The 16,342-nt window shown below is 38.4% G+C and overlaps 1 protein-coding gene across 2 annotated transcripts in view; it reads left to right on the forward strand.

Moving 5' to 3' along the window:
* The first annotated feature begins 710 nt into the window (after positions 1-710).
* Positions 711-16,342, forward strand: part of LOC123769465 (RNA-binding protein Musashi homolog Rbp6) — a 1,480,583-nt gene continuing 1,464,951 nt past the window's right edge. For both annotated transcript variants that reach the window (XM_069308801.1, XM_069308802.1), the window contains exons 1-2: positions 711-883; positions 1,303-1,343. In XM_069308801.1, the coding sequence (XP_069164902.1) occupies positions 813-883; positions 1,303-1,343 (112 nt within the window). In that variant the 5' untranslated portion in view covers positions 711-812. The remainder of the gene's footprint in view (positions 884-1,302; positions 1,344-16,342) is intronic.

Here is a 16,342-nt window from a genome sequence, read left to right on the forward strand (position 1 = left end):
ATAATAAAAAAGAAACTGTAGAAGTGGAGGGTTGGTGGCCGTAGAAGGAGCAAAAAGGTTCCCTAGTTAGTGCCGTGGCCAAGAGATGGCGCGGACGGTGCCTGCGGGGAATATATTAGGCACCTTCATACGACTGAAAATCCTCCGGATTATGAACTAATAACCAATTGCTAAATTTGACTTTGAAAACTTAAGACGACTATTAATACCAATAGAGATTTATAATGGATTTGATATTTTCAAAATCAAAACTTACTTTGACTCCTAAGTAATTATGAATTATGACCGCAGAATCCTCGGGGGAGTCATTAGCCGGGTTTAGTTCGGTAATCCATCCCTAGAGTGCACTGGTATCTGTGATAGTGATTTGTGACGTCATAAAATGGTCCTGCCACTTGACCAATCACAGGGCCTGATCCCATGTCAGTCATGCCTTAGCTCCGCCCACCCGAAAAGATTTGGACAAGTTTGGTATAAATCGGATTCTGTTCTTAGCTGTTCGGTTGCCAAGGAATAGAACACACTTAAAACATTATGTATAAAGATGGCACACATCTCTATAAGCGACTGATTGTATAATAAAAGCTTCCAAAACCTCTAAAATTAGGCTGGATACAAAACACAGGTCAACAACTGGCATCTAGGCGAAGCTCCGCCCACTCCCTCTGGCGGTGGTCCGTAAGAAGATTCGGTGCTCACCAGTTGGTAGTACGGTATTGTGTGTGGTCGCGTAGAGAAGTACCGCTCCTCTCTTAGTTAGTTTTAACTTAGTGGCGTAGTTATAACGTAGCTAAACCCACTACTTTGCAATTATGATCATGGATGCCGCTGCCACCGTGGAGAACCCCGTGGGATCCCCCAGTGAAGTGCCCAACGATCCAGGGTACGTCGCCCCAGAGGTTTTGCTGGCGGAAATATCCTCTCACAATCTTTGCCCATAAGCATGGAAACAATCATGGAATTCCTGCGCAACGCTAGATAAAAATAAAAAAGGATTAAATACGCAATTTATTTTAAATGAAAAAGTTTGTTGTTCACCATATGAGAAATAGTCACCAGAAAGAAATGAAGTATTTTTTAAAGCCTTGTGACAGCACAAAGCATCACTGAGCGCGGATAGATATATATAAATATAAATAAGTTATCAGAATAATGTATTTGCTTGAGGAGCGCCAGTTTGCGAGTGACTAAAAGGCGCTTACTCGGAAACGTGAAACAAAATGATATCATATGATCAAGTATACCGCGCTCAATCAATTTTTTTACCCTTATCTACTCACATGTTTTGCGTTTTCCTTCCAGCAAAATGTTCATCGGAGGCCTCAGCTGGCAAACCACAGCAGGTAAGCTTTTAATTGTATTATATAAATATAATAATACATGTTCTGTTGTAAAGTAAGGAGTGAGGGCCTGGCATCACTGTTTTCGGTAAAGCCGGTGTTCTCCTCCATCTTTTCTTTCAGGATAAGAGTGTAACCTTGGCCTAGGGCGGGGCAGGTGTTCCCAGGGGGGCAAGGAAAGACCAAAGCCAAATAAGAGCGGGATAGGTTGAGAAAGTTGGTGGTAGCGTCAGAGTTGGGGGCGACAGGGAATCAGTTTCTTCATCTTACATTACAGGTGCTGGAGCGGCCGGCCAGTTGCCACATGATGTATTTTGGCCCTCGACCTTGAGAGGCGCATCGTGCAATTAGGGGCAATAATCCTTGTTTGTGCGTGTAGGAAGTATTGGATAATTTGTGCTTGAAACACACAAGGAGTGGTTGGAGGTAGTTTGTGATGCTGGCAAGGTTTTGCAGGGCCTCCCGCGACCTTGAGGAGATTATCGTGCAATTTAGCCCAATGATCCTTGTTTGTGCTTGTAGGTATTGTTGAATAATTTAGGACATTAGACAAGGTTGGGCTGTTTGGAAAAGAGAGAGAGAGAGAGGCGAAGAGGGGAGTGCAACGTTCACATTTTCTTGAAATTTCTAAGCCTTGGAGTTTTTATTCGTGGAGAGATGTTTTTAATGTAAAATTCCTAGTTGAAAATGATCGGATTAAATGTTTTAAAGTTATCGATGGTCGATATATAATCTGCCTTATAAGACGATGCACTATGTCGCATTGAAAAAGCACAATTTCTCCTTAATCATAAATGATAAAAATCAGACCAGCGATTTAATTTATTAATGTTCTTTGTTATTAATTTGTCGTGCTTTTATTTTGTTTAGGTTGTACAAAATCAAACGTTGTGCTATATAAATTGGTTTCTAAGGAAATTAAATAATTTAATATATATCGCAGTTGGTTCACTTTATTGTAAGGCTGATATTTTGGAGACACATCTTACATGCATATCATCAGATCTTTGTGCAATTATGTTGTAATTGTTAGAAACGATTCACAAGGAAGAATTCTAGTGTTACGTGCACACTTCAGATCGTGGTGTGTGTGTGTGTGTGACCACCCACACCATGGTCAGAAGTGTGCATGTAACACTAGAATTCTTCCTTGTGTGTGAGTGTGTGTGTGTATGTGAGAGAGAGAGAGAGAGAGAGAGAGATTCGACCCAACCTGGCATAATTTAGGATCTTAGTATTGATGATTCCGTTCAATTCTAACAAATTACGAAGGCCGATAATTAAATCCACTGGCCGCAATTGTAACAAGGTAAAATTAGGCCTTTAGGGCATAGGAAAAGGGGCACAGGGCCGCTACTGCGCCTTCTCCCTAAAAACGCACGTAGCTACCATGTCCCTAAGGGTCACTTTGCCCGCGGTCCTAATAAGGAGTTGAGACTAAGGGGGACACTCAGGATAAGGATGTAATAGCGGATCTTTGGCATAATTGAAACACCAAAGTGTCCAAAAATATGATATATAGCCTGACTTACACGCCTCTCCTTGTTCTGCATTTTGTTTTTGCTTCTTAAAAGCACTGTTTACAGCTTTATTATTCAGCGAAAAATATTTGCGTTATCCATTTTTTTGCTATATATATAATATATATATATATAATAATATATATATATATATATATATATATATATATATATATATATATATATATATATATATATATATATATACTTTTCACAACAAATTTGAAGTAATGCATTTTGTAATAACTCAAAATGCGAGATCAGAGGTTGGTAGCGTGCAGTAGAAGAATTAATAACATTAGTCACTATTAATGGGATCATATTTCATAAGTCTTGTAGCATTGAATTCCCTGCGAACATTTATATAAATTCCCACTCGTCAAGTACTTTATAAACATTATTTATAAATGTTATATATAATCTGAATTCCTAATGGATTATATAATATAAATACAGTACAGTATATATATATATAATATATAAAATATGTATGATACATATAAATATTATATATACCTTATATATATTTATTATTTATACAGTATATTATGTTATATAATAATATATATGCCATATAATATATATGATATATATTATATAATATATATATTATTTGTGTGGGTGTTTAAATTTGAGCAAACGTATTATATAATTTATCTTAGCACAGATTTTCTCTATGTCTAATGTTTTTCAGTGGAACGGAAGTTCCCAAAGTTTTTTAAGTTTTAATAAAGAACATAAAATATATTACGATATTCGTACTAAAATAGTAGATCTAACCATTTCTGTGATATATTATTGTATATCCAGTGTGTGTATAATATATATATATATATATATATATATATATATATATATATATATATATAATATATATATTATATTATACCTAATAGCCAGAGTTGCCCGAGAAGCCGAATATTAGTGAAATATTTCATTTTTCAAAACAATTTCTTATAAAATGATAGTTTCATTGTATTATATATGATTGCAATATAATGTTATTGAGTCAAAACTAAAATAGAAATTTGATCAAACCTAACCTAACATAACTTAGTTATATTAAGTTAGTAATTCATGTACCTAATATAATAGATTATTATTATTAGAAAAGAATCAATCTGGGAAGAAAAATTTTAAATAACGTAAAATCATTCTGTCAGTCACATCGGACCTTGCTTACTAGGCCAAAAAGTGCGGTTCTGGTTATTAGGCTCGACAATATATATATATATATATAACGTTGTACCTAGTAGCCAGAATGCAGTACTCGGCATACTATGCAGGGGCCGATTTGCCTAATAAGCCAAGTTTTCCTGAATTTATATATTTTTCTAATTTTTTTCTTATGAATTGATAAAGCTATCCATTTCATTATGTTTGAGTTCATTATTTTTTTAATTTGAGTTAAAACTAAGGTAGATATATGTCCTAACCTAACCATCCCTACCAAACCTAACCTAACCTAATCTAACATATCTTCGTCAATAATTTATGTTCTAATATAATATAATAATAATAATTTAAATAAACCAATTGGAAATAATTAGTTGAAAATAAAGAAAATTACTCAGCCTATTAGGCAAATCGGGCCTTGCATAGTAGGCCGAGAAGTGCGTTCTGGCTACTAGGTACGACATACACATATATATATATATATATATATATATATATATATATATATATATATATATTTTATATATATATATATAATGTGTGTGTGTCTGTGTGCGCGCGCGAGCGAGCATATATGTGTATAATATACTGCATATGTAATACACACACTATAAGGGGTATTTATTTCGATACCGATAAATTATGACGCTATTGTACACCAAAGTCGCACACTCCATAAGCCACACTCACTAAAGCTATTCACTTTCAAAACGCGTGCGCTCACATTAGAACAGTCTTCAAGAACGTCTATATATAGAGGAATTCCGAACACTGCACCACCTACGTGAGCCCAGTTTAAGAGTATGCAGCCTCGTCTTTGAATTCTCACCCTAAGGTTTTAATAAAGTTTAAAAAAGATATCGGAGTTTTGAACGAAGCTAGTGCCAGAAGTACGTGAAATACTGGACGAAGGAAACCGAAAAAGCTGAATCTAGGAAGGCCTAAGATTTTTAGGGGGTGGGGGGAGAGAATAAACTTAAGAGGAAATATTCACAGTGAATGGCAGTTGAACAAAAGGGGGGGGGGGCTTGGATGTAAACTTGAAAGAGATGAGCCATATAAATGTGAGAGTTTCTTAAGCCTAAGAGTTTTACGAAAATTTATTGATTGAAACGAGCAGGTTGTTAGAAGTAAGGTCAGTTTATAGTTTAAGTATTAGACATTGAAGTTAGGTCAGTGGGTTGGAAAGTCGAGGTTTAAGTGCTGAAGTTCGATCTTACAAACACCAATAGGTGAGGTCACACGCACGCATGCGCGTGCACGCGGCCGAGCGAACATCGTTAGAGATTCACAGTCATCAGACCCGAAATCAATTCTCGGCCGAGACAGAAATAAATGTGTAGAAATTTTTTCACCTAATGCATCTGTTCACCTTGCAGTTAATAGTGCCTGGGAGTTAATCAGCTACTTCAGGCTGCGTCCTATGTGTGGAGTGGGGGGAAGGGAGTCAGTACATTAGACAACCGACGATTAAAAAGGTGCAGTCCAACAGCTTATACATCAATCACGCACATGATCACTTACAAGTACACTCACATCATCCACACGTCATATATATATATATATATATATATATATATATATATATATATATATATATATATATATATATATATATATATATATATATATATATATATTGGAAGTGAGTAAAGTAGTAATCGTGCGAGCTTTGTTTTTGTAGTCTTAAAGGAAACATTCTTTGAAAATTTCGCTGATTCAAAGCAGCAGTATTATTTAAGTTTGTTAAGTGTAAAGTTATTTACGTAATTGTTCGTCTCGTACTTTAGGTTGAACTAATTTTGTTTATTTTTATGATATTCTCGAAAGTTGTCCATGAGAGTTCAAATATATAACTTCATATTTTAATATTATTGGTCTAGAAATTTCCCAACCCCCACTCATAAGAAATGAAATTGGCGACGTTTCGATTATTTATGGACCCTTGTCTATTCTTTATATTACATCTACGCATAGTGTGCCTCTTCGTAAATCAGTAACGGAGTTCTGACAGTCTTACCCTGCTCCTTTGCCGCCACTAGAGTATAAAAGTCACCGGAGAAGCTAAAATACGCCAGATTCTCCTAGTGTCCGGTCAAAATAGGACCAAAGTCCAGCTAAATTGATTTATGATAACGCAGACCAATTGTTCGGCTTGCTTATGGTCGCAGTCAACTGGGTGTGGGGGATAGGGCGATTGAGGGAGGGAGGGAGGGAGGGGATTGAAGGCTGGGTAGCCTGGGGGAACAGAGCGGAGTTAAGGGATGTTGAAGGGGAAAGCAGATCGGAGGTGGTTAGGTGTTGTGTTTAGAGTGACGGACTGGAGGGGATTGGAGATGAGGGATGGAATGAATAATGGGGTTCGGTTGTGTTAGGATAAGCTTTCTTGGCCCTTCCCTTCACCCACCCACCTCCTCTCTCCTATGATCCGTATTAATGTAAAAGTTACCAAGTGGTGCAGTCATATACGGCCTCATCATAGCCCGTGCTACATGGAAATTTTTGTCCCAAGTAGCTAAATCTAAAACAACAAGAAGTGGTGCAGAAATTAGAGATTTGGGGGCCGAGGGACTGATGGCGAGAATATCTGATAGAGGTGAAGAAGGCAGGGATGAAAGATATAATATAAGCGAATAAGAAATACATGGAAAACAAGAATATACTGTATTATGAAATGGTATAGAAGGATTTACAATATGGTGGAATTACGTGAAAATATAAATGTCAAGAAAAATTATGAGAACAGCGGAATAGAATGTAGGTAAAGATGGCGGCCTGAAGAGGGTACATAACAGGAGGCTTCTGGGTTATATCCACACATTTCAGTACCCTAGAAGTTAATCATTGTTTTATGTGCGAGTACGTGTGTGTGTATATATATCGAACCATTGATTAATATATACCAGTGTTGTACCTGCACCTAAATGTCCGCTTTCAACTGAAGCCTGATATCATCACCTTAGTCGCATAATCAGTTTTCCTCGGTGATATTTTATATCACGTACACAAGGGATATTTTATATAATATATAAACGTACACAGAAATATTTTATATAATGTAAACTATCCCTGTGTACGTTGGATTCCTAAATTCGGGGATAGACCCTCTCAGTATCAGACATACCAACCCAAATTCACACTGGAGGCTACCTGTTTAAAATAAAGTATATTGGACGGTTTACGGATACCCGCAGCCGATATCAGCGGAATCGCCTAGGGGGGGGGGTGAATTATCTACAACTGAGACCGATCACTGGCAATGCGGATATGTAAGCAGTTGTGAAATACAAGAAAGTATAGGCTACATAGGCCTAAAGTGAAAACAGCTGCCCTTGGTAACCATACTTTGATTAAATTTTGTCAACATTGATTTTATACATAACATTTTATTTCCTCAAATACCAGTCGGGCCTGCAAATTAAATAATTTGGAATGAGCTTAGACATACTGAATTACATACACAAGTGATGGAAATAGGCTAAATGAATTTTTTTTAAGCAGCTTTAAAAAGCTTTAACATTAAGAAAAGTATATCCTATTAATAGTGTCAGTAATTAGTAACACTGTCAGTAGTACATTTTACTAATTGTAAAAGTTGCTTATTCAAGATGGTGTATTCATAATAATATATAATATATAGGTCAAACTAGAGGCCGAGTTTAAAGCTCAAAATCTAGTACTGTAGTAGCTCCACATTTGTAGAGTCATAAGCCTAGTTGTAGTAGCACAGACCTAATTGTATTGCCTAGTTGTAGGGGCAAAGTTTTTGGCTTGCAAACAAAAAACAGTAGCTACGTATTGGTGAGTCGTAGTAAAACTAAAACAGGAATGCCACAGTTGCCAGTGCCTTAGTTGGAGTTCCACAGCTATGGCGTCATTATTGCATCAATTTAGCTCTACGGCTGGGTAGACATCAATGACAAGCTCTAAAGCTAATGGCCAATAGTCCAGGACTCGCTGTATATTGAAACGGAAAACAAAGAATTGATAGCCTAACAAAATATATGAATATGCAGTAAAGGATTTTCGATACATAATACTGAAATATATATTGCTGATGCATTTTGCGAGATATTAATGAAAGATGACCAGTGTGGTGTTCACAACTATATTTTATAAAAGCTGATTAGAACGAGTATTTGCAACTGTATTTTGTGATATATGATATGTGCAGGCATTCACTTTTTTTTCGTGAAAGCAAGAAGTCGTTAGCAATCAAATATGATACGAAATGAGTGTGCATAATTTAAATTTGTTGAAGTGATAACCATCTGGAAATTTCTGTATTGTTTGAGAGATATGGGCGATGAAAATGCATTTGCACAAAAATAATTCGACCTCTACCGGAACGGCAAGGACGAGCAAAGGTAAATTAGGATAATCATAAGATAGAATAACTGTTGTTTTATTCCTCCATGTAACGGCATATATATATATATAATATATATATATATATATTATATATATATATATATATATATATATATATATATATATATATATATATATATATATATATATATATATATATATATAAATATAACATACGCGCATACATACCGTTACGCGGAAGAGAAAAACAACTTTGGCCTATCATGTAACTTACAAGATAGCTATAGGAATAAAAAGTGGTATGAGTTGAGATGCGGAAATCGCTTTGGCTCACTAGGCCTCCGACGCTGGTACAAGGGGAACATTACGCTAGTCCCTGCTGAGGGGCGACCCCCTTCATTCACCGTAAGACACTTCACTGTGCGACTGCTGTGCGATAAATATATAAATATATAATTATATATATATATATATATATATATATATATATATATATATATATATATATATATATATATATATATATATACCCATCATATACTGTGATGAATTTTATTGTGATATTTAAAAGAGAATTTATTTTATTTTTTTGGTAGGGGGGATGATATGGATGCGTTGGTGTGTGTACAATATAAAGCCCTGTTGTAAAGAGGTTCTCACAATTGATCTGCGGCACATGTTCCATCACTAAAATACAGCTTGTGACCATATGCTGATAGCCTAGTAACCTAATGTGAGATGCAGCTAGAGTTAGATATTAGGAGAGATGCAATTAGCCTAGTTATGAGAGAGATACGGGTAGCCTAGTGAAGTATTATTATTAACATCTTTATTGACAAAATTAATTACAATTTTGCCTAATCTGAGGATTTCGATTAAGTCTAGTAAAGTGGGATACAACTTGGTTAAATGAGATGGTGATATGAGGGACATCTGGTGATGTGCCGCTACTTCTAAATGACAAGATTCATAGGTAATAAGGAGTATATTTAATGTGTTTTAGTGGATGTAAATACAATAATTATAAAATAGTGCATGGGCGCTTTGTTGAAGCTTGAAGCGCACGCACGCACAGACACGCGTTACACACACACACACACACACACACACACACACACACACACACACACACACACACACACACACACAGAAGAGTTAATGGAAGCCATGATCACCACCTACAAAATCTCAGGGTAATTGGCAAGGTGGACAAAGACAAATTATTTAGCATGGGTGGAACACGAACAAGGGGACACAGGTGGAAACTTAATACCCAAATGAGCCACAGGGACGTGAGAAAGAATTTTTCAGTGTCAGAGTAGTTAACAGATGGAATGCGCTAAGCAGTGATGTGGTGGAGGTTGACTCCATACACAGTTTCAAATGTAGATATGATAGAGCCCAGTAGGCTCAGGAATCTGTACACCAGTTGATTGACAGTTGAGAGGCGGGACCAAAGAGCCAAAGCCACAACCCCCGCAAGCACAACTAGGTGAGTACATATACTCAGTAACGTGTAATCAAGCATCACTGTAGACAGCTGCATTAAATTACGTGATTCACAATATCGTTAATTTCTTTAATGCAACTTAACAAGTATCCAATTTATCTTATTAGTGAAATGACAACACAATGTTGATAAAATAATAAATAAAATTACAAGACTTGCAAAACCACGAGAATTTTCTGGAGATTGAAAGGCTTAATTTTTGGGGGGTTAAAATTGCGAATTTTGAATAAGAGCGTGACACGCTGTTAATTCTCTCTCTCTCTCTCTCTCTCTCTCTCTCTCTCTCTCTCTCTCTCTCTCTCTCTCTCTCTCTCTCTCTCTCTCTCTCTCTCCTAACTTCTTCTCTACCCATCTCTCTCTTCCTCTCCTATCTTTTTCCATTTGGGCTGCACGGTAGAGCGACGGTCTCGCTTCCTGCAGTTAGGCGTTCAATCCCCGACTGTCCAAGTGGTTGGGCATCATTCCCCCCCCCCCACCTCACCCCCGTCCCATCCCAAATCCTGATCCCTTCCAAGTGCTTTATAGTCGTAATGGCTTGGTGTTTTTCCTTGATAATTCCCTCCCTCTCCTGCCTCTTATCTTCTCTCTCTCCTCCCTCTATCTTCTTTCTCCTTCTTATCTTCTTCTCTCCTCCCTCATATCTTCTCTCCTCCCTCTATCTTCTTTCTTTATCTCTCTCTTCCTCTCCTATCTTATTTCTACCTATTCCTTCCTCTGTTCCTCTCCCTCTTTCGTCCTCTATCTTCTCTCTCCCTCTTCGTCCTCCCTTTATCTTCTCTCTTCCTCTCTTTTGTTTGGTTTTAACCAAAATAAATTTAGGCCCACATCAACTCTTATCTTGTGTACGATAAGGTGATCCCATTACACAATCGGCATTATTATTCAACTCTGCAAAGTTTGTTTCGTAAAAGGTTCGATTTTCATTTTAATTGACTACAGAAAATGTTCAGATTTTCATGTTATATATGCTTTCGTCATGCAGATAACATTAGCTGCGGGTATTTGTTTGCTTCGAACTGTACTTTATTGCCTAGGCCTATGTGAGTATTTGTTAAACTCGCATTATAGTATTTTTTAAATGCTGCAAGTTGTGTAGCTCGTGTGATAATTCATCTTCCCTCTGGGTGAAGGGAGGACCATAGAACAGCTGTATGCTCGAAGTCAATTTCATCTGGATGTTGATTAATGGTGTAATGGTGTCAGCTCCGGACTGAATCTTTCACTATGTCTTGGAATTGAGACAGGAATTTGCAAGAGGGACGTATTAAGCAACACGATTCTCAACACCACAACACCATCCTGAATCGCCAAGAGATAGTGAAAGATACGACAGTAATTACACGCACCGAAGATCGTAGGAGGTTTCGTACGCTTGAGGCTGTGTTCATTCGGGAGCTGACACCAGTAATCAACATCTAGATGAATTCGACTTCGAGCATACAGCTGGTCGATGGTCCTCCATTGGTCCAGAGGGAAGATGTAAGATCTGGCGGACAACTAGAAGCCGGAGTCAGGCAACAATCACCTCACCCTATCCTTCGCCGCTTCAGACGATTAAGGGGGTCAGGTGAATCGTAGAGCAAGGTGTACCCACACTTATAAATGTCTAAATTTATCCTTGTAAGGGGCAGGCACCGCTCCTGTGCCAGGTAAGTCCACTACGGGCTCACCATAGCCCGTGCTACTTGGAACTTGTTCCGAGTAGCTGAATCTATAACAACAACAACCTTGTAAGGTTTAATATACCTGTGTCAGTTAAACAGATATATTCCTGAAGATGTCACGTTGCTGATGAAACGTCGAACAATATAATGGAAAGATCAAGTATTCTTGTGTTTCTTCACCCTCATGGTAGAAGATATTTGCGTAGAATGAAAAATATACAATGAAAATTAACAATAGTCACAATGCTGTTGTGCTTAATGACACACACACACACACACACATTATATATATATATATATATATATATATATATATATATATATATATATATATATATATATATATATAATATGCAGCAGAAAAGGCATTAGAGTGGATTTTTTTAGATCAACATTGCAGGTTTATGTTCTTTTGTCCAACCACTCCTGCTCGATTCGTCTCTCTTTCACACACACACAAAAAGGTATATCATCAGTGGCGTATGCGAGGCTGGCAAACATCAAAACTGCCATTAGAAATTTGTGCAAGGAATCATTTAAAGCCTTGTATACCACATATGTCAGACCAATCCTGGAATATGCGGCTCTGGCTTGGATTCCACACCTTGTCAAGCATAAGACGAAGTTGGAGAAGGTTCAAAGGTATGCCATTAGATTGGTTCCAGAACTGCGAGGAATGAGTTACGAGGAAATGAATGAATGAATTTTTAGAGGTAAACCCCTAAGTCATTATCACTATAGGCATCGTGAATTGCACTTCACGTCGATGGAAGACAGAAGAATTAGGGGAGACATGATTAATAATATTCTCAGGGAATAACAGAGTAGATAAAGACAGGTTATTTAACACGGGCGGTACCTGCACAAGGGGACACAGGTGGAAACTAAATACCCAAATGAGCCGCAGACACGTAGAATGTTTTCATTGTCAGAGTAGCTGATAAATGTAAGTGGAGGTGGAGACGGACTCCATACTCAGTTTCAAATGTAGATTTGACAGAAACCTATAGGCTCAGGAACCACTACACCACCAGTCGATTGACAGTTGAGAGCCCGGACCAAAGAGCCGAAGCTCAACCCCTGCAGGCACAGTTAGGTTAGTACACACATAGGTCTTCACACCCGGGAGGACTGCACTCTTACTAATACCTCGGTTTCGATTCCCGGTCGAGGCAGAAACAAATGGGCAGAGTTAATTTTACTTGAAGCACCTGTTCACCTAGCAGTAAATAGGTACCTGGGAGTTAGACAGCTGCATGCTGGGTATGTGTGTACTCACCTAGTTGTGCTTGCGGGGGTTGAGGTCTGTCTCTTTGGTCCCGCCTCTCAACTGTCAATCAACTGGTGTACAGATTCCTGAGCCTACTGGGCTCTATCATATCTACATTTGAAACTGTGTATGGAGTCAGCCTCCACCACATCACTGCCTAATGCATTCCATCTGTTAACTACTGACACTGAAAAAGTTCTTTCTAACATTCCTGTGGCTCATTTGGGTACTCAGTTTCCACCTGTGTCCCCTTGTTCACGTACCACCAGTGTTAAACAGTTTATCTTAACAGTGTGTGTGTGTGTGTGTGTGTAATTACCTAAGTGTAGTTACAGGATGAGAGCTATGCTCGTGGTGTTCCGTCTTCCCAGCACTCTTTGAATAAGACACCGAGAGTGAGACATGGGTTGGACCTGATGACCGCCAGGACACCTGCGGCCGCTCCCACTCTGTGGTTACTAATCTTTCTTCATTCGACAGGAAATATCTATTTAGGATTTACAGCTTGGTAAAATAAGACAGTGGAGGGCTCGACCTGGAGACCGTCAGGACTCCGGCGGTCGTCCCCACAACCTGGCCATGGCTATTCCTAAAAAAAAAAAAAAACAGCTCTATGACTGCAAGCGGTGTTAAGGTTCATGATCTAGGATCTGAACTATACACTTTCCAGCCTAGTCCTAGGAATATCTGTGTTGTTGTTGCACACAAGGGGTGTGTGTGTGTGTGTGTGTGTGTGTGTGTGTGTGTGTGTGTGTGTGTGTGTGTGTGTGTGTGTGTGTGTGTGTGGTGTGTGTGCGTGTGTGTGTGTACTCGCCTAATTGTCTGCAGGATCGAGCATTGACTCTTGGATCCCGCCTTTCGAGCATCGGTTGTTTACAGCAATGACTGTGGTCCTATTTCCCTATCATACCTAGTTTTAAAATTATGAATAATATTTGCTTCTACAACCTGTTCCTTAAGTGCATTCCATTTTCTGTGTGTGTGTGTGTTTTAGAAAAATATGTAGTAGAATTGAAAAGAGGAAAAATAGGGTCGGGAGTCAGTACATGAGATAACCATTTGTTATAAAGGCAGGGTCCTAGAGCTAGCAGATCGATCCTGCAGGCACACGTAGTATACAAATAGTAAACTCAAAACATGCAATTTTACAACCTTAATAAAGCATGGATCAATTAAAACCCACCAATTAACTTCATGAGAGCTGACTCTACCTAAAGGAAGGCATTGTTCTGACCCCCAACCCGTATCTGATCAGCCCGTCCTCCTAAGCTTTCCCAAAGTCAAGAAAAAGGTGAATTGAAAGTGTCCTCTCCCTAACCTACCAGAGGCCCCAAAACAGAAAACGAGACAGTATGTCACTTTTGCGATCCGCTTCCATTTTTTAGTGCGACAATTGTTGGTCTTATGGAACGCATTCGAGCGAAAAGCGACGTTGTTTGTAGGACAGGTGGCTCTGACAGTCCCATACCATCCATCGGTAACCCTGCAAAGTTGCGTGATGCTAGCCATAAGCGACTGGCCTAAAATGTTTAAGAGTTTATTTTGTGGTTATCTTGAGGTTCTTGAGATGATTTCGGGGCTTTAGTGTCCTCGCGGCCCGGTCCTCGACCAGGTCTCCACCCCCAGGAAGCAGCCCGTGACAGCTGACTAACACCCAGGTACCTATTTACTGCTAGGTAACAGGGGCATAGCTTATAGGTTACATAATTATAACAGGTTACACAAAATAATTATATATACTTGTGAGGGTACCACCTCTGGTGCAATTGTAGGGCCCCATAGCCTTGGAGAAGAAAATAAAAAGTATTCAGAGACCTTGAGGATTCTCATTGAACACTTAAATATTTTCTTATATACACTGTATATTTTTAATAGTGTGTTTTGGTAAGAATTTTTCTTGTAGACATATGTTATTTAATATGACAGAGAGGGTGAGGCTAATGATTATAGCATGAATCTTTTTTCCATTTTTCTTCGCTTGAGTAGGAAGTTAACTCTACAAAGTTCATCTTTCAGTTTTATTATGACCTGACACCAAGAGATACGTTACGTTGACCCTTGTCTACGTTATCTTTTAATGATTTATTTTCCATAGCACCCGATTGTTAAGTTTATTAATGAGCATTTGTTTATCAGCACTTTTCACAGTGGCTTACCCTAATTAAAAGAAACGTGCGGGCTTGGTATTTGTAGGAAATATTAAGTTTAATGAAACACAGTATTTTAAGAGCACACGATCTCTTCTGAACACGCGTTCTAATTCAGAACATAAACGCAAACACGGGACCTTACGGGAAAAAATATGATATTTTCAATTTACAAATCACTGTAGTCTATTTTTCAGGAAATAACATGGCATTTCCGGCTCACAGCCGATTGTTTACTAGTTAAAAATCGTCAGGTCAATCGTGCCTTCATGCTGTCCCAGGTCACGTGTTTTAGACCTATAGGTAAATGACAAGAGCTGTTACTAGGCATGAATAGCAGGTTTATATATAAACCAGGACACTTGTTTAGGCCTATATATGAATAATAAAGTTGTTTCTAGCCCCAAATAGTGAGTATATATAAACATGCTTGTTTCTGAACTACGTGTCTATTTCTCAGCCAATTGGCAAAGATAATGCGTGCGTTTTCTAATTCTCCGACACTACGAATCATCTCGCGCCTAAAAATATAACCAAAGGAGGAGTGTTCTTCTAATTCTCAAGCAGCAAGCCAAGCACGTTTGCAGTCCCCAACTCAAATATTTCACTCGAGAGGCACATTCATCCAATTTACATTTTTCTTCTGCGCCTGCGTGCGTGAGCATCGTGGCGATCATTCCATGAAGCTTTGCTCCCCACCCCATTCCCCCTTCCCTCCCTATTACCATCTGTAATGGGGGGGGGGTAATAATAGGCAGTTGCCATGGTAGATGGAATAATGTGGTTTCGATAACGTTGATGGATTAAAACGAGCTTGGAGTGAGTGGATGCACGCGAACTGTTAGGAAAGTAAGAGTAGGGAAGGGGGAGACGATAGTTGCTCTCAATCTTCTTACCCTACTGTATTGCTTCCTCCCTATATATAGGTAATTTTGTGTTTGTGTGTTAGAAAAAAGTACCATATACAACTCTAACGTTTTCTATATTTTCGACTATAATTTAAAACATCCAAATGCTGCATTATTTTAGTTGTAGATTTCGGGGAAATGAGTGGATTATGCCCAAGTAAAACCATTTACCTTAGCCGACTGGTGAAGAGGTGACATAACGCCCGAAGACAGTCACTTAACTTAGTACTGGTGAATAAGAAGTCATAATATCGCCCCAAGACGATTATTAGCCTAGCTCCCTGTTGAATTACTGAACGAGTTATTGTTATTTGTCTATACATTATTTATTTTCTTCCCCCAGGATTAATGTGTAGGTTAAGAGCGGCATGTGGCTAACATTCCCTGGGTTTGTTGACCAGACCACACACTAGAAGGTGAAGGGACGACGACGTTTCGGTCCGTCCTGGACCATTCTCAAGTCGATTGTCTTGAG

This window comes from Procambarus clarkii, chromosome 63 (assembly GCF_040958095.1).
Source record: "Procambarus clarkii isolate CNS0578487 chromosome 63, FALCON_Pclarkii_2.0, whole genome shotgun sequence".
NCBI lineage: Eukaryota > Metazoa > Arthropoda > Malacostraca > Decapoda > Cambaridae > Procambarus > Procambarus clarkii.